Here is a 25,910-nt window from a genome sequence, read left to right as displayed (position 1 = left end):
GAGTATACTTGAATTTGTTGAATCATTTTTTGAGCGGCTGTTATCTTCTGATATTTCATTTGATGAAAATATCACAACATCAAATGAAAGATTAACACAATTAATTGGAAATTGTGTCAGTGAAGGACATCCTCAATTAATTTCCTCAATATCTTGTTTGTTATGTGATGCAATTTGCTCACTGAATACATATAATGATAAATACAGGTCCCATGTTCAGTTGTTTCACAACTGTTTGGTATATTTGCTGAATACTAAAGACGACTGTAAAAATACTCTTCAAAAGTGTTTATCAAAAATTGAAGACTTTGTATACAAATTAAGCTTGCCAATTCTACGATATTTGACTCGATCCACTGGTTTTCAAGATGTTTCAAGGAAGAACATTACATTGGAAGTAGAACTGGCAATTACAATTTTGCATGTACTGTTTAGCATCGATCTTGTTCAAAGTGCAAATGGTAACATTTTGATTACTTTTCTCAATCATGTTCTTTCTATAAATTCCATCTGGTGTATGATACATCTTGGCATTTATCACAACCAATCATCTACAAGAAAGAAGACCTCATCACTGTTTTTATTGATTATTCGTTACTTTGAACAATTTTTACCAGATTTACAAGTGTCATGGAAAGAATCAAATGCATTGCATTGTGAGGAAGAGCCCGATGAGTGTTTGATGATCTCATTAACAAGTGAAAATTTTGTAAAAGTGGTTTTTGATTTGAAGATTCTTGTTCAAATTTGTGAAATTCTTGAAGAACGACAAATTCATTTGGTAAAGCCCGTGTTGACAAAAATTGTTCATTTATTTGACCAAAAGCCACTAAATCATCATGTTTCTTTCTCTTGGATTTTTCCAATCCTGCAAAGAATGTTTTCCCATGAAAGCAAGTAAGTTTTTCAATAGCGGTAAACGTTTATTTTAGACATAATGTTTACCTTGAGTTAAGTGTTTGTATGAACATAAGAATGAAAATTATACTTGTAAACCGCCGCTTAAGTTTTAAGCTTTGTTGATACTTTGAAGATTCTTGCAGAGACTTTATGTCAATATTTATTTGATTACTATGTTGTGCACTGCTTTGTAATTCTCTTACACAGTAATAAAGATTGCTTTTTATGAAAACTTTTAGACAAATCCAAAAAGAAGGTCTTGCATTTTTTCTTGACTGCAAACTCGAAGACTTATTTCTGCAACAACCGAATTGCTTCTCGTTTCTTTGCGATGGGCTGCTTGAAATGTTGGGAGAAGATTTTCTCTACTTACCAGCAGCCAGGTTTTTAACTTTTGAAACTGTTTTACACAAAGTCTGCAATATTGTTTATGTATTTTGCTACTAAATTACTGATTATGCAATTACGTTATAAAGACAAAAACAATTATTATGAATTATTTGGTAGTTTCCGACATGGTTTGTAATTGTACTTTTGTAATCAAGTTTATTGTTTTTTTGGTTGTAGCAATGTAGCATTTGTTGCTTGAGTTTGCTTGCTAGAACTGCACAATGATCAGAGTATTCTACAATAATAATTATAATATATATGCATGTGGGAGGATAATAATCAACTGCAATGCATATCAGGTAGCTAACATGATGGGATAATATTTTTGATATTACTTATGCCCATGATGTCGGCACACTACCTAATGCCGCGGTCCGTATGCCGCGAGCACGCCTGACGCAAGACCTAGCCTACCGCAATTGACACGCATGCCGCGAGTCTGAACAGAGTTTGATGAAATAAAACAAGACATGCAAAATATTTAAGCTTCTTATGATGATCCTTGATTAGGCTATGGATGCACCATTGCTCACTGACATTACAGAATTGCAATAGATTGAGTTTCGCTTTTAGCAGCATGATTGTTGCTTACTTCACAATATAGATATTAACGATCTGTTTTAACCTAATGCTGCGAGTTCACTGTGGTAATAGCCAATTGCACTTGAGGCTGCTGTCTTGAATGTTGTATGTTGAGTTTATGTGTTGTCAGGCGTTATTGCTCTAAAAATTTTGTCAAATCAGTAATAGATTCAGTAATAAATCAGTAATCACTAATCAATAGATTAGGTGACGTAGTTCTTCCCTTTCGGCATGGTTTTATTGAATCATTGATGTAAAAAAACGTTACTATTGTATGTCAGTATTCGTTTACGTATTTACTGATTTGTGCTTAACACACATTATTGCATCCATTAATAAGTTAACCAATATTTTATTTAGGCCTGCACAAGATGGTAGCGATGTCGCAATTGGTTTTCTTTTGAAACAATTTTTAAGTCGTTGCCTCCAGAACGGTGCTTCCTCTCGGAAGTTTATGAAGAATATCCTTCACGGTATTAGCTCCCTCACATGGAGTCCTGTGTCATTGCTCTACCTCTGCAAGGCCTTGCAATCCCTCCCATTTTCTTCTGCATGGGATGATGATGACCAATTTGTTATCAGGTAATTGCGGTAAAAAGAGAACATTTATGCAAGAAATCCATGGCTATTGTCTGCAGTCTAGGGCAGCCCGTGGCCTACGATATAACACGGCCGGATATCGTGCCGCGAAGAGAAAAAATTGGAGGGGTAACTTTTCTGCACAAAGTTGCATATTATATACTAACAGCTTTACAATGGTTAACAGACAAAATATTTTACATTACTGAACAATTTATGGACATAATGATGCGTTAAAAAGCATTCAACATAAAATTGTAATCATACGCTGATAAGCTTGGTTCAATTGCTAATCTGGTCAGCCAAAACTTGAAAATTCGATGTGGCAAAGTATCACAGCTACCGTCATTGTCACTTTCACTTTCATCTTCTTCTTCATAACTCGATGGTACTTCAATGACCTTGCGTTTCTTGCCTCTCTAACTACTGGTACTTCCAGATCCTGTTCCAGATGGCGTCTTCGATATTTCTTTCTGTGCAGCTATGTCTTCAGACGTATATGCCTTTCCTGCTGCTACTTTGGGGCCACGTTTTTGACGTGTTGTTGCTGGTGGAGACAGGTGCTCCTTCAACATGTTTGCCACAACTTCTCCCAGGGCCTCTTGGACTGTCTCAGTTGGATTGTTGTTTGCATCAGGGAGACGCTTAAGCACCTGCTGCTCATCCTGAGGTACTAGACCGCAAGCCTTGAATCCAGCTGCAAGGTTTTTCTTTTTCTCCTCCATCTGGTTACACAGTCGTTTCAAAAGTGATGGAAACACGGTCTTTGGTATGCTACCCTTCACTCTGCTCTCCTTTCTCCAGTCCTCCAGTATCCTTCTCCACATCTTTTTTACTGGCCCAAATACGGCAACATCCAGTGGTTGAAGTAGATGGGTTGCATTGGGTACTAAACTGATAAACTTGAAATCATTTTCTTCACAATCAGCTATCACCTGTGTACTGAAATGTGATGCCAAATTATCCCCAATAAGCACTTTCTTCCCAGGCTTCTCCTTTACATGGTCCGGAAACAACTTGAACCAATCCTCAAACGTAGTGGAATCAAACCAACCACTAACTGAGTGATTGTATAATGCACCAGGTGGGCCACCTTCCGTCCAACCAGCATAGAGATTCCTTGATTTATACACGACCATCGGAGGGAGATACTCTCCCACCGCATTTCCGCAAAACATCATGCTCACGGCTTGCTTGGAGTATGATGTCTTTCCACTCTTCGAAGTCCTCTTCTCACAATGCACTGTTTAGCCCCTGGATTGTCTGTTACATTGGTTTCATCATAATTGTACATGTTCTGGGGCTCTACCTCATTTAGCTCCTCATAAATGTTTTTGAAATATTCTTTCACGATAATTGAACTAATTTCAGCACGGCTTGGCTTCACATTGTCAGTAAGTCGTTGTGTAAGATGTTGACGTTCCTTAAAATTTTTAGCCAGTCCCACCCAGGCAGGTTTTCCCGGAAGATTTTTATGGTTTTACCTTGTCGATTAACATAATCTTGTACAAGGTAACGAATGTCAGAAGACGATAATGGAAATTTTCAATCAGTTAGGTGGTTGATGACTTTTACGAGTGCTGTCTCTTCAGCAGCCAATAACACTGATTGTCCTCCTGGTTTTCCTGCATGTTTCACTGTTGGACGTGTCTTGTTCCAAACCGTTCCATATGGTATTTTGAACTGCTTCGATGCAGCATGAATGGTCAATCGTCCATTCTGCACCTGCCGCACAGCATTTTCTAGGTCTACTTGAGTATATGCAGTTTGATACCCCCTCGACCCAGCTTTCCGTTTGTAGACTCGTGGCATAATTGTTACAGTATACTATCAAACTTAATCAGTATCTACAAAACAAAATACAAATTTACTATCATAAAAGCACAACTATACAGAATTTTGGACACCATTGTTCAATTTTGACGTTCAGTGTGACTTTGATAACCAATGTCAAAGTCACCCCGATTAACGGTATTCCAAATATTGCTTAAGCTACTAACATATTTTATAATTAATATGTACAATTACAGTATAAGTACATAAACTATCTAAACCAAGGCTGTAGTTATATTGACGAAAATGAGGCACTTGACTTCCACAGAAAATTTTTAATGTGCATGATTATGTCTGTTCAACCTTGTGACATTTGACAAATATATACTGGTTATAACCAAGTGGTTTTTGGAATATCAGCCAAAATTTCCTCTAGTTTGGTTGCTTCTGGGCTTTGTACAAGGATAGTTTACAAAAATTCGACAATAAATTACTAAATGTTAATAAAAGGATTTTTGGAAAAAAATCAAACTATTTAATTGCTGCTCTCGATCCTGACTACGGCCTAGATCACATCACAAAACTGAATAATCTAATGACTAATAATGTAATGCCTACCCATTATTGCAGATTATAACATAGAGCATATATAACTTAGTACTGCAGCACAATATACGTCTACCCTGTGGTGTCATTACTGCACTAAAATCTTAACATGTTAGTCACTATTGCTAAGTAATATTTTCTGTGCAAAAAGTTATCACTATATTATTGTTATTGTTTATCTTCAAGCATTAGCAAGCTGCTCCAATCAGCAATTCAAACTAGATTAGATATGGCTCAATAGCATTGCCAGATAAGGAATTCTGCCCTAACTTGAGAAAAGTTCAAAGCTGTTGAAAACAAAACTTGTATTTTTGAAATTTTTTTAGTCCTGGGAAAAGATCCTTAGCTTAACCCATTCTAACTTTAATCCTAACTCTGGCAAAACCTGCTTGTGACCATGGCAATATGTGGGTAAAAATAGCCACTCCGAATTACATTTGCTGTTTTGTCAGCAAAATTGATACTGCTTGCTACAGCAAAGTTTTTAACAAGACCAAAGATGTTAAAATGGTGTATGATTACTGGTGCTGTCTACTCTTGCAACAGATACCATTTTAAAAGCTTTGGTTTTATAGGAGCTGTGCTGCAACATCAACACTTTACATTTAGGCTACAGTTTAGTAACTTCAGAGAATGAAATTAAATGGTGAAAATTGAACTGACAGTGTTGCCAGACGCAAAGCGTTACCCCTCTAATTTTTTCTCTTTGCGGCACGATATCCGGCCGTGTTATATCGTAGGCCACGGGCAGCCAGGGTACCCCAAGGGTGTACTGTAGAAATTGGATGTTCGAAGTATTCAACAGTGTTGAGAAGTAAATAACAGATCACCTAAGTTAAATTTATTTGATGTATTTTGTATATATATATTTATTAACAGTGGTATAAACACTGGTCTACAAAAAAAAAAATTATCTCCAGTTTGGAATTTAAGAACTGATTTAGAAATTAGAATAATTTTGGAGTGCTGAATCTGAAATCAGATTTCTTCTATCACATCACATTTTTTCGATATGATAGCAAATATACTGTATTTTTGCCAAAAGTGGTAGATTTGACGTTACGTTCACCACCAATGTATGCAGTGCCATAGCGAAAGGTTAATGTTAGACAGCCCAAAATAGCTTTATAAAGGTTAAATGGAAAAACATTGCCATAGGTTTGCTTCAATTTTTGTGATTTATATAATCCAAAACATTAACAGAGTGTGCTAAGTTATACTTTCAGCTTCATTTTTAACTTGTCATTACACTGGAGTTAATAATTTTGCGTCAAAACAAATTGGCATCAAAATTGTATCATATATAGTTTGTGGATGTGTTTCAGCTATGTATGCATCTCATGGCATGGATTACTGGATATAGCACAATGCTTATGTGTGACAAACGCAACGTTAAATGTTCCGCTTTTGGAAAAAGTAGCAAATTGTCGTTATCATATCTCAAAAACCTGGCGTGATAGAATAAATTTGAAGTCAGACTCAGATTCGCATTCAACACCCCAAAAGGACTCTATATCAGTTTTCAAAGTTTATGCAGCAAAAATCGTGTCATTTGACCAGTGACTTAATAGGTCTGGTATGTTCATCAAATGCTTAACTTTACATGTAGGTGGGACATCCCAGTAAGAAAGCAAATAAAAAATCAATTTCTCGATTTAGGGGTTTTATGAATCTGTCAGATTCTCTATTTAGCAGATTGTTTTAGAAATAAATTAGTACCGGTAGTTGAAAACATCAACAACTTACTTTCGAAGAAAACAGCATTTGAAAACCACTCGTTAAAACACAAGCTACATTACTCACATTTATCACTGTAAGTTTTGACACACAAAAGACATTGAATAGAGTCACAATTTTACCATATTCAGAATCCTGATGAAATTTACTGCTGTTTAGATACAAAAAAAGATTTTTTAATACAAAAATTATTTCCATCAGGAGTGTTCCCTTAATCTCTTAAATTCTTCGTTTCAAATCTTTGTGTTAACTATTGCAAGAATGCAAAGTGTCAAAATGAAAGACCAACGTTTTCAGGGTGAATCTGTTGCTTGAAAACAAGCATTCATGCAAGAGTTCCGTAGCAATGCCCCTTTTCTTCACTAGTCTAGTGAATATTCCTTTACCTGTTCTGTGCGAGTTTTTAAATTTTTTGTGATAGTTGTAATTGTTGATAAAATTGACGAAAATTTGACTTGGAGATATTGAGGCGTTGAAATGTTGAATTCTAACGCAATGGTGAAAGACGATTGTTGTAGCAAAAATTGTGATTTCTTAAATTAATTAGCTAGTAACTGACTTGAAGTTCTGTGTTATAATGTTGAATGTGTTTTCTAGAAGGAATTTGATTTCTGCGATTTTATGACTTACTACACTGTTGTCAACAAGCGGTGGGATGGCCCAGCGGGTAAGGCGCTCGCTTTCTAATCATCCAATCCTGGTTCAACTCCCCGCTTATGCTGGTTGTTGAAAAACACCGCTCACCTCTACCCAGGGTGTAATGTAGTTACTGAAGGAAAGGCGGCCGAGAGGAAGGAACTGGCCACTCTACTCTCATTAGTGCCGATGGCTTAGTATAATGTGTTTCAGTTCTCATCCCCCGATGCTTGGATTCAAGTATGGGACTCACCTTTACCTTACACTGTTGTCCTTTCAAGGAAACTCTTCGTGGAGACGATTTGCACTCATGACGTCACATTGAAGAATGAGATAAAACGAGTTTTGATTAAATGCGTCATGTTACATTGTGATCCAACTCTCATCTTCATGGACGAGTTTCTACAGCTCTTGTTGGAGTGTATGAACGGCAAGGCGATTGCACGTGGTTCGGTATCATGGAAACAGGTTGGTAGTGCAGTTACTGCTTGTCGTATAGTCGTGCAAACTATTTTGGTCAAAGACTTTTCTCAAACTTTGGTGCAAAAGTATATTCTGAGATTTCTGGCAGGCCTCGAAATTCACGGCGGACATGTCCGCCGTCGCAGCATGTGATGTCCGCAGGAAGTACCATCTAGATCGGTCAAATTTGTCCGCCGAAAAATAACACAGGAACTAGCGATACAAATCGTCATTGCATAGCATGAACAATTGTTGCGAGAATATAATTTCCCACGCATGTACAAAATGTGAATACTGTTTCCCTAAGTTTCCATTCAAGCAGGAAAACTTACGATTTTCACGTTGCTTCAACGATGGATGACATTGAATCAGCGTAACAAAAGTAAATTCTTCGCTAAGATGGAAGCATCGGTACTTGTACACTAATCATGTACAACGTAGTTCAAGTATTACTAAATTAGTTAAATTGCAAAGTTGGTTACAAAACTAGAAGATACCAGAGGCTATTACAGCAAGATGCAGCAAAATTTGCTACGTTTTGGTATTACTGTAAGAAAGAAAAGGCCCATGGAAAAATTATGAAAGTGAGAATGAGGCGATGAACCTACTTGCTCTTCGACACTTTCGCTCGCATGACACGCAAAAAAACCTTTAAAGAAAGAAGCTTAGCAAAACTTTGCACAGCAGAACATAGTAGCGTTAGTGTGGAAGTTTTCCGACTTGTGCCTAGAGCAGTGGTTCTCAAACTTTTTCAGCTTGTGGCACATTAGAAAAAATATAAAACGCACGCGACACACTTACAAAAGAAGAAAAGTTGCTTTAAAAAAATTATTTTCACGTGTCAATGCGATGGATGTGCTTGTTTATACCAATATAAGCTTCGACTGAAACGAGGTTGCGCTGTTGACAAACATATACCCGAATTTCATCGTCAATTTCAAGCAGTCTCTCTCGTTTACAGCTTTTAATTTCAGTCAAAACAGAAAAGCCACGTTCACATAGCTATGAAAATGCAAATGGCAATATAATTTTGATTGCTTTTGCACGGATCATGAAATAGCATTTGGAAGCAGACAGCCAAAACGCATCCAAGTTTTTGTGGAAACAGCGTTTGAAAAAATGGGTCGTTTCGTAAATCAATGAGCTGTTCTTCTTCTGCAGAAAGATTGCTTGATTCATTGCTTCCAAATGGTGGGAAGTAATGTTAGTAATAGCAATAGCTATTAGCTAACATAGCAGCCCAATAGTGACGTGGCAATTACCCTGCTGTATCGGCAATGCCATAATTGGTTTCATCGTGACGTGTGCTTATTTATAAGCTATTGAAGGAGTTAAAGCGCTTTTAAGTCGCATGCTTGTCTGAATGGCTTATTTTAAATATTTATACAGTTCTTTTCCAAAATTTTAAAAAGATTCGCGGCACACTAGTGTGCCGCTGCACACAGTTTGAGAATCACTGGCCTAGAGCATTGTGACGCAAGAAGCCACACGACCTCGTTCGGTGGAAGTTAAGCAGTTATGCGGCGTATTAAGCGGCTACAGGGCGCATTTACTCTTCAAGCGCACGTCGTTGTTGTGATGAAAGCCTTTCAGAGTGACTTCGCTGAAATTTTAAAAAGCCTTCTAAACCGTAGCTACTAGGTATAGTTCTCAAATGGCGAAGAATTATCAAAATAAAGTGATTAAGCATGACGATCGACGTTAAAACTCTTGTGTCCGCCGTGAGACTTAATTTGTCCGCCGAGATAGCTGCTCAGACCGGACACGTTTGTCCGCGTCAACAAAAACGAATTTCGAGGCCTGTTCTGGTATAGTTTTTTTGAAATTTTTATTCAACCCTCCCCCTGCCTACCCCGAAAACTACTTTTCAGGCTACAATCGTCTCATTTTGTATTTACGCTCTTTTCGTTTTGTAAACGGCGTTTACAGTTCAACCTGTGTTGTTACTTAACTAAAACCAACTTACACGTTCAAAACAGTCACGAACAGTTTGTTCTGGTCCAGGCTTTACAGTGAAAGACGGTAAAGTTGTCGTTTTGCTTGTGAAATGTGTTCAATGTGCCAATACAGTAATATATATATGTTTTGTAAATACAATTATAAGATAGCCTACTCTTCTTACACTGTTTTAGATATCGCAATGGTTCGTGAAGGAATTGCTGGGGATGAAGCATGTGTTAAAAACTAATGTTGCCATGAACATAGTGGACCTGAACGTTTACAGGCTCAAGTCAGTGCTTTCTGATGTCTTCGCTATTGATGTTAGTAGCCGCAGAGTGATTCCAACGCCTCAACACATTGCATTATGCTACTGCCTCACCGTGGACGGGCTATCTCTTACTGCGGGTATAATTATATTTACTAGAATAATCATTTTTTTTGTAACAATGCAATTACTTTGTATTATTTAAATGGTTTAAAATTTATGAAACTGACCCTTTAAAGCGTTATATCAAATGTGGTATGTTGTTATTCCGGCTAACCGACGTCCGGATAGCGTACCATGCGCCACTGGCACTTGTTACAAGGCGTCATATTTATTGTGCTGTGGAAGACTTAGAAGACACTTTAAACAAGCTCGCGAAACGCAGTTCGAAAAACGCTGACCTCATAATGAAACTATTACCTGACGTTAATTTGTACCTCAGTTGCTTCGTTTGGGCTTAGTTCATCCATATCGTTTAGTTTATCCATGTTTTTAAAGTTTTATTATAACATTTATCACTTTCTTTTGTAGTTGCATACAAAGTATCAATGTATTATGTGCTCTAAGTTTTCAGTTAAAACTTCACCAAAACAAATTAATCAGTGTTGCCATAACACGAGATAAATGCGAAATGACCGTTTTTAAAGTTTGTGGTTTGCGACATTCAATGGTGACTCTTAACTCTTTCAGGCACGAAACAAGCGGAAGAGTTAGTGCAAGCCATTCTATCAATAGTCGGAGCGGTCACTGACAAGGCTGCTACTCATGTTTACATGCCGCAAAAAAGAGTGGTTTCAGCTTTTGCTTTCATGCATTCCATCTTAGAAATTGCAGGGCGTACTTCCACCATTGCAACACCAGGTAGACTGCACTGCGATAATAGCGGCTTCAAAATTTGTTGAGCTTGTCAAATGTAACCGTGTTGCAAATTGCAAAATGCAAAAAGAAGCGATGCAACTTTTATACTTTAGCTTTTGAGAGAGGCGACCTTGCCAATTTCAACAAAAAGGAAAAGGCAGTCCTCAATAATAACTTGACTTGCAGCGGTTGCACTGCATAAATTTTAGAGTTATTTTATGCATGCTTCTCTCCGGCAATACGTTGTGTTTAGGGATACGAAATGTTTTGCAAAGATCATGTCAGTGATTAGCACGGATTTCCAACGTTTTTCGATATTTCTATGTTAAAGACTTAAGGGTACGTTGGGATATGTAAAGTTATTAAGACCCAGATCAAACTAAATGGAAAACGCCATACTCGAGTTTTACACTTGTTTGGATCATCAGTGGCGCATTGGTGGTTCATTGTGGAGACGTGGCCGAGTGGTTAAGAACGGCATACTGGACACCGTAGTACAAACTCGACGGCACTCAAGTTGGAGAGTGAAGACTACCACATTTCCCATCAAAGTCAAATTTTCCATCAAAACCCGAACTTGAAGATTTATCTTTAAGTGGAAAAATACTAGGAGGAGCACAAAGATTCACATTTTTACACAATTTTCAACCACAAATCAAAAACCCTACTAAAATTTGGTAAGAAGCACGAGATCGATCAAACTGGAACATCATTGTACATCGAGGGCTGTATCAGTTATGAGACCTACAGAGAGATAGAGAGGTGTGAAATAAATTATTCTTATTACTCTGCTGTATTGCGCATGTAACTTACTGCTTAAAAGAACGTCATTTTGTTGTAACTACGTTTGCTTATAGATTGCCTTTCTTGCCTATTCAGATTTACTTCATGAAACTTCCATCTCCCCTTACATGAAGTTGTTTAAGGGGGTTTTGGAATATGTCAGTCGTAAGTTGCCTTCGTCCTGTGTAGACCTTGATGCGGGAAAGTTGTATTTGTCGACCGTTGAAAAACTAATGGAATTTCTCCTCGACCTAACTGTTCAACAGAGGCACAAATTGCTGAACAGAGCATCTGTCCCCCTCGTTGCAATGGCTCAATCCTCCTTGAACTTGCATGCCAAGTTGGTAAAAGGTGGAAAGGTAACGATTTAAAGTTTTCATTTTCAGACGTATTTGTAAATTTGCAAGTGCAACCATATTGCTAGTTTGGAACTTCGCCAATAGATTTATAGTAGCCTGGTACAAAGAGTGTATTATTTTTGTCTTAGCACAAAAAAAGTTAACATCTTTTACCCTCAAATGTTTATCGTTTAGCTCCAGAAGGATGACGCCCATCGTATTTTATTGAGCTCATTCACAATACATTGGTTTTGTAAGCTGACTCAGCAATACTCCATCGTATTGGAAAAGCCGTTGATGTTCAATCTCACCGGTGAGCTGGTCTTGTTTTGTACTTGAAATAATTTTGATCCTTAACTTGAAAGCTTCTGAAACTTAATCCTGATAAAAATTTAATGTTTTTAATACAAAGACCCAACGCCACAAAACTTTAACATTTCATTGACAAAGCATTCAATGTTAAAACAATTGGAAGGGCTGTCTCTGCATGGCTCTTCTGGATACGTCACTGCTACCACTACTTTATTGGAGATCTGGCTATACACGATACCATACATTCAGTCGAACATCAGGTTACTATCTTTAATTGAATTGAAACTTACTTAAATATTTGTTTAGAGCATCTCGGTCGTTTGGATTTAAACGGGAGTTTGTTAGGAAAGCAGAAAGCAAAGTTGGATAAAGAGTGGACTCAAATATTTTGTGACTATACTGACATCCAGTGGGCATGCGTTCCGTATAGTTTACACCACGAAGCGGTGCTAACAAACATGGGAGATTGCCAAACTATACTTGACCAACTGAATGAACGACTTGACGTAGTTTCCAGCATTGAACTCACGACTTTGTTCATCGTGGCTCAGTCCTTACTTAAACAGGTGAGGTTTGATTTAACGACTTTTACAGGTTTGAATGTTCTCTTCAAATACTTTTCTGGCAAGGACTACCTGATACGCCATATAAAAACAATTTTTTATACACTGATAAGTTACTAATAACATCTTGCATTGCGCAGGATGGTAGGCACTAGGTAGGCCTCTGTGTACGGAATGGCCCGTTTCGGTGAGTCCGGTTCGGTGAGTTCCATATTCGGTGAGAGCCTTTTTCGGTGAGAGCCCTATTCGGTGAGAGCCCTATTCGGTGAGAGCCCTATTCGGTGATTTTTTTTTTTTTAATTATTGGGTACCGTAGCCTAATTATCATTGCCGTTATAGGGCTAGGGGGTAGGGGTTAAGGGGTTAGAGTTAAGGTCTTATTTCAATGTTTAGCGACGTTAAAACGATGTAAAAGCGGCAATGATAAATAGGCTACGGTACCCGATAATTTTTAAAAAAAAAATTCAAAAAAATCACCGAATAGGACTCTCACCGAAAAAGGCTCTCACCGAAAAGGCTCTCACCGAATCGGACTCACCGAATAGTAGCAGACCCCTCTGTGTAAGAAGGCGTGTGGGAGCAATGCAACATTAACTCGTCATATTCTCCTTAGTTTCCGGTATTCGCATTTTGTTATTTTATTTGTCAATGAAATTATAGACAATAGCATGGTTTTAGTTTTCTTTGTATGTTTGTTCATCCTTTTTTGTCTCCTGATTAGATTGACAGTGATTCTTCAAATGCATCTGCCACTTGTATTAGAATGATGTGGAAGGCTTGCACCGACTCATTCCATTCACCTTCGTTTCGAGCTCTGTACAAACTGTTTATTGCTGCTACTTTCCAACCCTGTATCTTGAGTTCCACTTCGGGATCACCGATACGTAAAGTATTAGATGATGTTTTCAGTGAAATTTCCTTCCATTCTAAGTTAAAACTGGGTCTTCTTTATGACGTTATAATTGCTTGCAAGGGATTTTGGTTGTTCACTGACGTTAATACCACAAAGGAAAATGGAAAGGCTAATTCAAATTTGCATAAATCGCGAAAAGGAAACTGTTTCTCTTCAAAAGATCTTCGGATCCTCGATTTCAACCATCCACAAAGTGTTGAGCTAACGTCCACCTCACTTATCTCTGCGAAGGAGCACAACGATTTTTTCTTGCATTGTCTAACATATTCTCCTCCAGCTACTAAAACCTCCAAATCATCCCGAGAAGCTCTTGTTAGTGCCGGAGCTGCCAAGGAAGTGCTCACTTCGTTTGATGAAGGTTTATAGATTATGAATAATTTTGCTTACAAATAAATTAAAATGTTGGAATTTTGTTTAAATAGTTGGAGAAAGCTTTTTTGGAAGTTTAGTTTAATGGTAACTTTTTGAAATTACAAGCACTTTTAATAGCTATTTACAACCATTAACAAAGTTAAAAGCTAACGAGTCATTAACGGGAATGTCCCGGATGAGAGGGAGTCCCACATCTTTTACTTTTGAGACTGTGAGTGACAATTCTTCGATAGACATTGTTACAAGATTTGAAGTGCCCTCTGCCTAACGACTCATCCTTATCTGTCGGCATTGTTAACCGATAGATTATCTGTCGGCATTGTTAACCGATAGATTGTGTTGTCAAGGAACCACCGTAAACCTCGTTGCCACCTCGGTGTTACTTGCTTTGACTTTATCTATTCCTGAGCATGTCAAGTTTGGCAATGACGTATTGCACTCTTTGCTTCAGCGGGATGACGTCATAACTAAGGTAACTCTAATTTGACGTGATGCAATGTTATGTTTTTGTTGCTATGTAACTGCATGGCCTTAAAAGAGTGCGATAGACAAAAGTGTGCTAGGTTTTCAACAGATATCCCTTCTCAATGCTCTTGTTTTATTCCTTTAAAGATAATGTCTAAAAAGATATTGTTAAAACTTAACTACGGACAGTGGCTAGTGTTTCGAACTTCCGGTCTCTTTAGCGTAGTTAGTGGATTACTTGGAACTCTGTTACCAATACAAATTTATTGGACGTTTGAAAAACACCGACAGCACTTTTAATACTGCCACTTACTCTCGGCAGGTGCTTTCACAGCTTTCATAGATTCTTGATTGAACGCAATCAAGTTGATTTACTATCATTCATATCAGATCTAACCATAGCCACCTGGAGATGCGGCCTGATTTGTCACATTTTGCAGATTTTGATTACAGCTACTGCTAGTGCTTGACTGACATTTTTTGAGATGTTTTTACTTTTTGCGGTTTCCTAATGACATAAAACTTTTTTGTTGCCTTGGGGAAACAATAGCAAATGAGAAAAGGTAAGTTGAAAAACGCAAAATCAGACTGTTATTGAAAATTAACAGTCTGACTAAAATCTTCGAAATCAAATTTTCTTTGTTTTTCAACATGTGAGGATGTTAAAACCTATTGTGTCATCTGGGGAAAAGAATAAAGAAAGCGCAAAAATCTAATTTTTAGAAAAAAATATTTAAACGTTCGCCCAAAGTTAGAAAACCTGGTAATTTCTGCAAAATGTGACAAATCAGGCCATATCTTTAGGTGGCCATGGTCTAACTGTTAATTAGATTCTATTTCAAAATGAAGTAGTAAAATTTTCTCTCTCAGTCGAAAGATTTACGTCTATAGATGATGCAGTTGCAATGTTTCTGCATAGGAGCAACCTCGATGTCATCTCGGTTCCTCCTCTCATCTGATGAAGCAAAAAATCTGGCAGAATATTCTTTTGCTCCTTCCCTTCGTTTCAGAAAAAGAAGCAGAAACCATGATCAGGAAGTTAGCATCACGCCTCTCTATGGATATACAAGCTTCTGTGAGGCATCTTGTCGAATGGGCCCTAGTACTGCTTCTTTTCAGGTTAATACTTTTGATAATTTAATGTGGTGTTGTGGTGAAAGATTTCAACATATTTCGTCCAAGGATCCGGTCAAAATGATCAAGTGACAACATAAGTTGTGCGACTAAATTGAATTTCTAATCAGTTATCTTGGCAAGACGAAACATGGCAGGTCTTCAGTTTTATTATGCCATGCAGCTAAAACACTTACCGCGGTCGTTATTTTTGAAGGGCAATCAGTTTGTTCATTGGCTTCATGTGCATAATCGTCGTACATCTTGCACATGTTTTTCTTCACTTTTTAAATGATCAGCGATAACGATTTATAGAGAATTACATTTAAAAATGTGCTTAAATTTGTGACGTATTTTTTATTGTTATTTATCTACTTGCGCAGATTCCGACGCTTTGAAGAGATTTTGACGTCACAACTCGAACGCAACGTCACAAAGAGCTCTTCGTTCTCATGCATCTCATCCTTCCTCTCCATTCTCCTGCTTTGTGGAGCTTCCCGACGCCATGACACCCCCATGGAGGAACAGGTAGAGAGCACCTCATTGTTTCTCCCTCTCCTATATTTTGTGGCACTTACACTGAACCGCACCTTGACCAAACATGCGACTGAAATCTAATAAGTAGGGTAAGTTTTTTATGACATAAAAAAATCGAAAAATATGACTTTATTTTTTTGAAATATATGACTTCATTTTTAAGCATCAAATTTATGCTAGTCTCGTAATTAACAACTCGCATGCAAGTTTTTACATGTATTTGAACATGTATGTATTTGAACATGTATTTGTATTTGAACAACAACATATTCGAACAACGAACAAAATACTTATTTCACTTCAAAATCACAAGAAGAATTCAAACGTCTAACTCTAATGCATCTAATCAATTAGCATTCAAGTACAATTTCATGTACTAGTAACTAGTATACAATATTTGCGTCTGCGAAATTTCTGTGTTGACAAAAGTTTGGTTTATAAAGGAAAAATGACCGCTCCACATATGCTGAAATAGCATTTCAACAATTTTGCACACAATGCTGGAGAAGTATCTGCTCCACTCAGCTTCACCATTGCTTTTGCATCATATTTTTTCTAATCGTTTCTTAGTATATTTTTTCCATTGCACAGAGTCGCTTCCCAATTCAAATGAGTTAATATCATCATAGGCCTCTTGTACTGTGTATGTGCGCAACTTACCATTTTGAGAATTTAAGTTTGTCCATTATAGCATCGGCTGATTTATGTCAACTGATTGGTCAGCTTTTGATCATTTGTATAGGTCTTACCTTTCCCAAAGAAAGACATTTCTTTTATTAACTTTTCTTTTGCTTTTTACTAGCTTACAAGTCTGTTAGTCGGTTGCAGGTACAAAATGATTTCGGGAAGGGGGCAATTGCCCCCTTTCCTCCACTGACTACGCCCCTGTTCACAAATTATTAAATTTCAATGTCTACAGGAGCTGCTTGGACTACATCCACAAAGTTGCTAAGGTTAAATCTTTGCATTTTAAAGCAAAAAGAAAAATGTCATATTTTATCATTTATAACAGAAAATATGACTTTTTATTACTATGACTTTTTAAATAGAGCTCATAACAGTGCAGTTCTTTCGCTGTTATCAGTTTTAAAAATTTTTGTACCACCAAAAAAAGACTTTAATAATTATTGTTACTGGCCCTACTAATAAAGATATAGAGAAATAGTGAACGCAGTTAATGTAATACTATAATGTGGGTCATCCGTTTAGCCACTGTTTTTTGTTTTTTATTCTTATGAGGATGAGCTTGTAATGATCAGATTCTTAGTTTTTATCGGTTTCTTTTGTTTCGTCGTCAGAACAAATTCTTCCTCGATCTGGTGAAACTTACCCTGCCCTGGTGCATGAGTCAGCATTTTTCAATTCGTCTCTATGGCAACGCAGTCCTCCATAAAGTTGATCAACATTTCAAGGATCAAGGTATTAGAAGTTAAAGCACTTGTGGTTGATGAAAATTGTGATGAAAAATTCCGGTTTCAATCCAAACAGCATTCCATGAGAAATTTTTGTTCGTATTTTGGCCAAAGCTCAAAAGGCAATCGCTCCTTAAATTTTAATAGAATGTTTGCCTTGTCTATTGAAACGTGTATGGATAGCTCCAGCACTAACTAGCATCAACATAAATATGACCACGTCACAAAATATCTGCTTGGGAGAGCCCAGCTTGGGCCGATCAAAACAGTTTTTCGAAAGGTACGAAAGAGAAAAAGGTAGCCTTACAAGTAAGAAAAAAAAGCCTTACGAAAGAGAAAAAGGCAGACTTACAAGTAAAAAGTTTCATAATTACTGGAGGAAAAGATACACTGTGATGTTACCCGCTGGAATTACTGCATTCATATTTTTTTCATGCTAGATTTACTTTAGTTTCTTTAAAATGTGTGATGTCTTTGTTGGTTTTGAATCTTTATCCTAGGACTGACAAAGCCTTTGATCGGTTATTCCTGGTAGTATCGCATACTTGTAGAGGCTTTTGACGCAGGGCCGATCACCGAGATTAACAGAGTGAAGTTTTCCGATTGTTGTTGAAATGTTGTTGCCTGGAAATTTTTCCATCCACTAGGTGCCGCTGAATAGAAAGCAGTCCTGAAATGCGTTGCTCAAGCGCACACCCCGAGAGCCGAACCAGCGCCGCGTGATCTTGAGTCGGATGCTTAACCACTGAGCTAACGGGGCGGACAGTTACTTTATGAATTTTGTTTTGTGGCTGCACGTCTGGGTTAGTAAATAAAGTGATGCCAAATATATGTTTTAAGCAGTAAATAACGCTTTGCGATGAAATGGTTCGCCAAACTGGTCGTTGTCTGTAATTTTGTTTGTTCCTGTGTCGCAGGAAAAGCTGAGATGCTCCACGCTGCCTATCCCTCTCTCCCTGCCTGTCTCATGTTTGCTGACTCATCATCTGGGAATGTAGTAAAAAACTGGAGGAGAATCAAGGAGCACTTCATGCTCTTCCAGCTTGATCCTCTCATGGACTATTCGATTGAGTCTATCTTTATCTCATTCCCCGCACTGTGTCAAATGGAGCCTCCGAGCGTGGACACAGTGGCCCACCTGCTCAGCGATGCTTGGTGAGTAGTTCTTGAGGGTCCAAGTCCAGACTTGATATATTTTGCATAAAATAAATGCTCTTTTGTTTCCTTGTATTATCTCAGAACAGCAACTACAAGCATCAATATGTTGCATCTATTGCGATTGATGATATTTCTATAAGTAATGTTTTGGTCGATCATTAATATGCGAAGCGTTATGCAATTAATCGATTGCATGCCATGCTACTTCACCCATACACGTACCTTGATGTTGTACGGCTGCAGAAGGAATCATGATCATGCTGCAAGCGAAACTCAATCTATTGTAAAAGGAATGTTGAGCTAACGATTTTTCAACCATAAAGTGTGATGCGTATGAAAAGCGAAGAGTTGTAGCATGAATTTTTCTGTTTAATCAAAATAAACGAAACAAAGTATTAACAGCAATTCACACGATTGCCATGTTTCCCATAAAATGTCGCAAGCATTTCCATATTATGTTTTCTAGGCTGCCACTTCATAACAAACGTGATGTCCTTTGGAATCTAAGCCCTTCTTGTTGGGTGGCCGCCCCTGGTAACCAGCGGTCGGATGTGGCCGCCCCTAGTCCAGGCATCACTCCTAATGACCTCATTGATGACCAAAAGAAAAGGTTGAACATGCAAAAGAAGATTGTAGTTCCTGACCAGTCTAAAAGCGTAAGTCAGCTTCATCTTATTTAGCCTACTTTAGAGATTGAAAAACAGCTTACTGTTTCTTTATTTTAAAACAAGAGGCGATGAAGAAGATAATAAGTTTTTTTGCTGATAATTTGTTATATAGCTTCGGTAGAGAGTTTGTCTTGTTGAACCATAAGCATACGAAGCCGAGCAACGTGATCAAGTTTAACATCTTCAAGTTTATTACATTTACATAAACATAAAACTACGCAACAAATTAAGTATCGAACGTTTTCGACATCACAAGATGTCCTCTTCAGGAATAATATACATACAACTTAACTACATCTGAAAAAAAATTACAATGGTTAAGTAAATCTATAAACAGAAACAGACAAAAACTGCACAATACTTCTGACTAGCTCAAACTCAACGATATAGGCTCCACGAGAACCAAAGGTAACTGCATCAAAAGGTGTTAAACAGATCACATGATATGGTAGAAAGGCAAGGTGCGAAAAACTAATTTTAAAATACAGAGAGCAAGAAAGACGAGCCGCAAGCATACAATTGTCTGTTCAAAAGTGGATTGTAACGTTTTATGTACAAGGCTTTCAAGATCTTAGTTTGATACTCAGACCTGCCTCTGGACATGATCTCAAACTGCTTGATAGAAACGTTATTTTGGCATTCTGTACATGAAAAAATGTGATCTTTAATTGCGCTTTTCTGTATAGAATTCAAATTCAGGTGTTCCCCAGCTCTAGTCGATAAATGTCTTGTTGACATACCGATGTATGTCAGGCTTGCATCACGCAAACAACTGAATTTATAAACGACATTAGAACATAGAGCAAAGGGCGTAGGTGACTTCAGCTGAAAATATCTGCCTACTTTGAACATTCTATATACAGGGTAAATGTCACAATCAAATTTCTTTTTGACAATTTTAGCTAGATTTTTTGAAAATCTTACCGAATCTTTTCCCAAGAATGGTCTATAAAAAAAGTTGCTAAAATCGTCTTCTTCGGGTTTATCTTTCGGTTTCGTATCCAAAGAAGCTTTTAATATTTTATCAAAAAAGTATGACGGGTATCCATTTAAATGTAGCATATTTTTCAACTTGTTAGTTTCATTGTGGAACAACAAGTCCGTTGAGCAAACCAAACGGGCACGAGATAAAAGACATAAGATTAATCCAAATTTCCACTTATTTGGGCAAAAAGCATTGTAATTTAAAAGTAGGCCAGTGTTGATGGGTTTTCTCCAGATTTGTGTGTCAAACGAGTCATGATTTATTTTTACCTCAACGTCTAAAAAGGCAATAGTGTCATCAGATTTTTCAACAGTAAATTTGATGTTTTGATATTGAGCATTTAAAAGGTTTAAAAATTGCGAACAAGACTGATCGTTGTCAAAAATTGCAAAAATATCGTCAACATAACGTACATACATTTTAGGGTAAAAATCGCGGAACAGTTCAAACATTTTCGTTTCTAAGTGCGCTAAAAAGAAGTTGGCCAAAGTTGGACCAAATTTGTTATATGTTAGGAAGTGCAATAAGTTGGCTATCCATCGACTTGACAGTTATTCAGAAACGTTTCGTTTTCAATGTATTCACTCGTATCCGTTACACCCAGGTCGCCAAAGAGGGTTTGGTGTTGGTAGCTTCGTTGATTGACAAGCCATCTAACCTCGGTGGTCTCACGAGGACGTGTGAAGTTTTTGGTAAGATTTTGTTGCTTCAGCATTGCATTACTATATGTGTAGTTTTTGTAGGTTTTGTACCGTTTAAAATCATTGTACCGTGAATTCTTGTTTAACACAGCAGTCTCGCGTAGCAAGGATATGATATAATCGTATTAATGTATAGCTAGCAGAGGAAGTTCTTCTTAGTGCCAACACTAGGCTGAGTAATGAGTATCCACCAGCACAGCGAGCACATTGCATTTAGCTGACTGTCGGTGCAACTTCTAAGCTATCACTGCTTCATTACATGATTGATTGTCGGACACATTATTGACGGAGATGAACGCTCCTCAAGGTTGCAAACTGAGAGTTAAACCACATGCTTGATCTTGACATTTTTCAATTGCAAAGTCCGATGTTTCCCGAGCCACCTTGACCAAGCCCTCATCACAAGATGTTGTTCATCTCAGGTGCCGAACGGATTGTCGTTAACAGCGTATCTTGCGTCGAGGACAAACTCTACCAAGCTCTCTCGGTAACCGCGCACAAGTGGGTCCGGATGGAGGAGGTAAAGAAGCATCAGTTGAGCGGTTTCCTCACTATGATGAAGAAGGAGGGCTACACGATCGTAGGCGTTGAACAAACTGAGCAGAGTATCTGCCTCACTCAATACAAGTAAGCGACAACCGCAAGAAATTGATGGTCCTCCAGGAAAAGTAGTTCATCCTTTGACAGGGGTTTTGGATGCAAGTGATCGTTTACGCGTACGTTTTCATCAGATATAAATTTTCACCATCACCAATTAAACTTCTTCACTCAACGCAGTTGACGCAAACGAAAAGAATGATTTGTGCAGCAGCATGTGTGTCGTTTTTCTTTGTTTTTAAAACACAGTGTTATGTGGTCAAAATATAATCACTTTGCATGCGTTCTTATAAAAGTATTAACTTTCATGTGCAAAGTGTGACGAAAGAGCGTTCTTCCTGGCTATTAGCACAAGGCTGAGCACTCACTAGTACAGCGAGCACAGTTACGGCTTTTCTCATTTAATATTTCTCTGTTTTACTCAACTGACTTAGTTCTTCTGGTTATTGCGCTTCCATGGCCAGCTTAGGTTTGATGCCCTCGTGAACAGAGATTATTTTCAACAAATCTTTTCAATATGAAGAAGATCGATACAAGCCACGTATGCCAGGATTTCTCAAACGTTTTTGTTCTGCATGCTGATTTTAAAGAAAAGAATACAACTCCTGTTAAGTAAAAAAAAGCAGAGTATACTGTGCGACTCTTGTTGAATAGGCTGAAAGTTAATCAATTTGAAATCATCATTTCACGATACAAATCTTAAAGAATATCGGTACGTGACGAACTCATTCCAATCCACGCAATCTACAAAAAGATCAATTTTTTCTGCCTCGTTTTAACATTCCCACTCCAGTCTACAACTAGCTACTTGTCCACACGATAGTGGCCGAGGCAAACAGACAATTTTAGAGCACAATTAGTTTCACTGATCAAAGAATGGGCATCAGAAAAGGTTACACTGGTATTAAGACTTGTTTTGGCATCAAAATACGCATTTGAGGTTGGCAATTGTTTTCTCCGGTCCTTCGTAGCTATTACTACCTTATAACTTCTGATTTGATGTATAATAAATATTTGTTGATTTAATCTTGGTAGTTGTCAAGAAACAAGTGTGCCTGTGCCGCCATTTTCAGAAACTTTTGGTTGATTGAGGTGATCTTTATGTTCAAACCAAAATAAATTGTGATGTTTAATCCTGACACTTTCATCATCATAATCCATCGTCGGTTTGTTCCCCACTAGTGGAGGTGGCCGATTGTTTCCGCGCAGCAATTGTTTTAATCCCTTTTCTCCATTTCACCCTGTCCCTTGCATCTTCCTCCTTTAGTCCGACTTTTTTAAATTCATCCTTCACTTGTTGTTTCCACGTTCTTCTTGGACGACCGCGTTTCCTCTTCTCATCCACCTTTAGATCTAGTTCCTTTCTAAGAAAACTTCCTTCCTCCCTCCTTATCACATGTCCATACCATCTTACTCCATTTGCCCTTGCCATTTGGTCTATGGTCTCTCTCATCTCAAGCATATCCAACAATTCTTCAGTCCTTTTTTCCTTTCTCGTTTTCACCCCACACATTGCTCTCACCATTGACCTTTCCGTTCTTCTCAGGATTGCCAGTTCACTCTCTCTCAATACCCATGTCTCGCTACCATATAGCATTGCAGGCCGCACACAGCTCCGATATACTTTTCCTTTCATCCTTAGTGAAAATTTTCTGCCATACAACATTTCCCCACATTCCCTGAACTTTGCCCAGCCCAATCTTGCCCTTGTTGTCACCGCTGCTTCACATCCACCACTTTCATTTATCCGATCACCCAGATAACAGAAGTCTGTCACTGTTTCGATGCCATGGCAGAACTCATCATCATGGCCTTCCACTTCATTCCTTCCTTTACTGCATTTCCCACAAACAAAACACTTCGCCAATCTTGTTGCGGCTCTCTTGACATTAGCACACTTTGCATGCTTCAAATGATTTGAACTGCTGACTCCAACCCTCCCCCGAAATCGATACTTTAAAGTCCCCACTTGCTCTTCTAGATCTTCTTCAAACACGTCCAACTTCAACAGTCATACTTTTAATTTTCTTATGGAGGTCACAAATAATTTTATGTATGATGTGTCTATACAACTTGACAACCCCAAAATGACCCAACACTTGGTCATAAACCACACTTTGAAAGCCTTTTGGTTACTCGTCATATTTAATAATTTTTAATGTTTATATATAAAAAATGAAGCAATGTCCGATCTAACAAATATTTGCTTATAATGTTTTAGATTCCCGAAGAAATCTGTAGTGGTTTTGGGAAACGAAAAAGAAGGCATCACTGCCTCTCTCCTCCCCTTGCTTGATGTTTGTCTGGAGATCCCCCAGATGGGAGTAGTTCGTTCCCTAAACGTCCACGTCAGCGGTGCTGTCGTAATGTGGGAGTACAGAAAACAATGTTCCATGTGACCCATGACATCATTATTACGTACCTTTCAATCGCAAAATCGCCATAGTAATTAATTACAAGTCAGTAATGAGAAAATTAGACCCTCTATCCCAGATAGTGCCCCTGTTGTCTGGTACGATGTGGACGCTGTGTTTACCTCCCGGTGCTCATTGTAGGTTGTAGCCTGGTTCATTATTACCGTGTCTTATTTGTTTGCTGATGCAGACTATGCGGCTTGGGAGGTGTGGTTGTATTTTGTCAAATCAATAAACTTTCCTGTTTTTGCTATTTGTCATGTGAAGATTTAAATCAAATGAGTGGATGGTAAAGAGCTCTGTCAGTGTAACCACGCTACTACTATGCCACAACACTGCCGTGTGTTGTGCAAGACTTGGGAAACTTGTTTTGACAAACTTATTTACTCCTAACCAGTGGCGGCTCGTGCCATGAAAACTCCCACCTGAAAGAAAGAGAAGAGGGAAAATATGTTTTCCTCTGTGTTTGTCCGACCCGGTTACCGTACTTTTTTCACTTAAGAATTGCGGATCGAAAATTAAAATATTAAAAGTTTTGTTTGGCAACACCGATTTTGGGCAAACTTCTTTGCAGCCCGAGATTCTGGATTTCAAGCGCTCTGATTGGCTAAAAATTAGCCTTGAAGCTCCACCTCTTTTGGTATTTTACAGCAATTTTTGAATCTGTTTGGGCTGCATGAAAAACAGCCCCACCTAACCGAATAACTTTACAGACTTTTAACGTTAGTTTTTATTTCCCAGAGTAGCGATGAGCCATGAATGTAGAAGTGTTAGCTGTAGGGTTAGTGTATTCAACAGGTTCGGCTATAGGAAGTGCCAGCCTAGGGCATCTCAAAATCACTTGAACCTTGTATGCAACGGCTAGGCTAGTCAAGACTAAGCTCAATCGGCCTACTAGTAAAGTTTGTCTCCAAAGCAATAAGCTCACTGTCAGCTTTTTTTAAATACAGCTTAGGAATACATCAACTTTTCAACAAAGTTTGAATGCATTTTTTCCAAATTTGGGTAAAAACATGCTCAGAACGCTCCAAATTTAATGCGATTTTTCTGGGGGGAGACCCCCCCGCGAAGTCGTTTGCAGCCCCACTGCTTCTAACAACCCCCATTGTAATGCTAAATACCAGCTGTACTATTGAGCATGTAAGTTAGTGGTGGGTAGAGACGTATAACAGCAACTAAAATTGTAATGTAATCCTCTTGAAGGAATGACCCATTTCATTCTTGATTTCACCCATGGGTAATTAGCAGTGGTGGGCTACTTTTTTTTCAATGTAACAGAGAGACGTTGCATTTGTTTTAGTCGCACTCCCAATACTTTACAATTTAAAGTTTTAAAAAAATGACTCGTTTATGGAGATTTTTTATGGAAACAATGTGTGAAAAATCGAGGCAGAAATCATTTGACTATTCTTGGAAATATCAAACCACGTTGATACCGACAAGAGTGACACCAACATCAGCTTTTTGGTGTATTGGTGCCATCGCATGAAACGTCAGTACTGAAAGAAAGGTCAAGTGTGGAGTAGAGATGCAGCGAACCCAAAATTTTTATCCGCACACCGCACCGCAACTGACTCATCTATCCGCGCACCGCACCGCACACCGCAATTTATCTGGAACTTTGACCAGTGCCGGTCTTAGGGTTTTTCGGGCCCTGTGCGGAATATGCTTTTGCGGGCCCCAATGACAATAATCCAATTCAGTGGCGTAGCTAGGTACTTTGAAAGGGGAGGGGCGGTGATGGCGGCGTGCTCGCCAAAGACGACAACCAGCGGTGGGGGGTCTGGGGGGCCTCCCCCAGAAAATTTTGAAAAATTACTTTGAATTTGGGACATTCTGAGAGCATGTTC

General features: G+C 38.2%; 1 protein-coding gene and 1 pseudogene across 1 annotated transcript; one reads left to right on the top strand and one right to left on the bottom strand.

Moving 5' to 3' along the window:
- Positions 1-517: 517 nt before the first annotated feature.
- On the top strand, positions 518-24,307 carry LOC145772591 (tRNA (guanosine(18)-2'-O)-methyltransferase TARBP1-like). Its single transcript, XM_082584452.1, has 19 exons — positions 518-897; positions 1,140-1,283; positions 2,233-2,454; positions 7,485-7,671; positions 9,798-10,011; positions 10,562-10,732; positions 11,609-11,871; positions 12,046-12,163; positions 12,469-12,728; positions 13,447-13,996; positions 14,358-14,482; positions 15,395-15,594; positions 15,972-16,116; positions 17,424-17,544; positions 18,455-18,692; positions 19,162-19,351; positions 20,953-21,040; positions 21,472-21,676; positions 23,868-24,307. The coding sequence occupies exons 1-19, from the start codon at positions 518-520 to the stop codon at positions 24,043-24,045; spliced, it is 3,999 nt and encodes a 1,332-aa protein (XP_082440578.1). The 3' UTR covers positions 24,046-24,307.
- Positions 2,685-4,263, bottom strand: LOC145771703 (uncharacterized; annotated as a pseudogene).
- Positions 24,308-25,910: the final 1,603 nt, after the last annotated feature.

This window comes from Aplidium turbinatum, chromosome 6 (assembly GCF_918807975.1).
Source record: "Aplidium turbinatum chromosome 6, kaAplTurb1.1, whole genome shotgun sequence".
In the NCBI taxonomy this organism is placed as follows: Eukaryota; Metazoa; Chordata; class Ascidiacea; order Aplousobranchia; family Polyclinidae; genus Aplidium; species Aplidium turbinatum.
Note: the sequence above shows the minus strand (reverse complement) of the source record. Positions and strands in the feature narration are given on the sequence as shown.

What these genes read in the sequence shown, in the direction of transcription:
- LOC145772591 (XM_082584452.1), top strand. Translation starts at nt 518, where the DNA reads ATGATACATCTTGGCATTTATCACAACCAATCATCTACAAGAAAGAAG. An exon ending in ATGTTTTCCCATGAAAGCAA is followed by an intron (nt 898 to 1,139) that starts GTAAGTTTTTCA and finishes GAAAACTTTTAG; the next exon opens with ACAAATCCAAAAAGAAGGTC. An exon ending in GAGGACGTGTGAAGTTTTTG is followed by an intron (nt 21,041 to 21,471) that starts GTAAGATTTTGT and finishes TGTTCATCTCAG; the next exon opens with GTGCCGAACGGATTGTCGTT.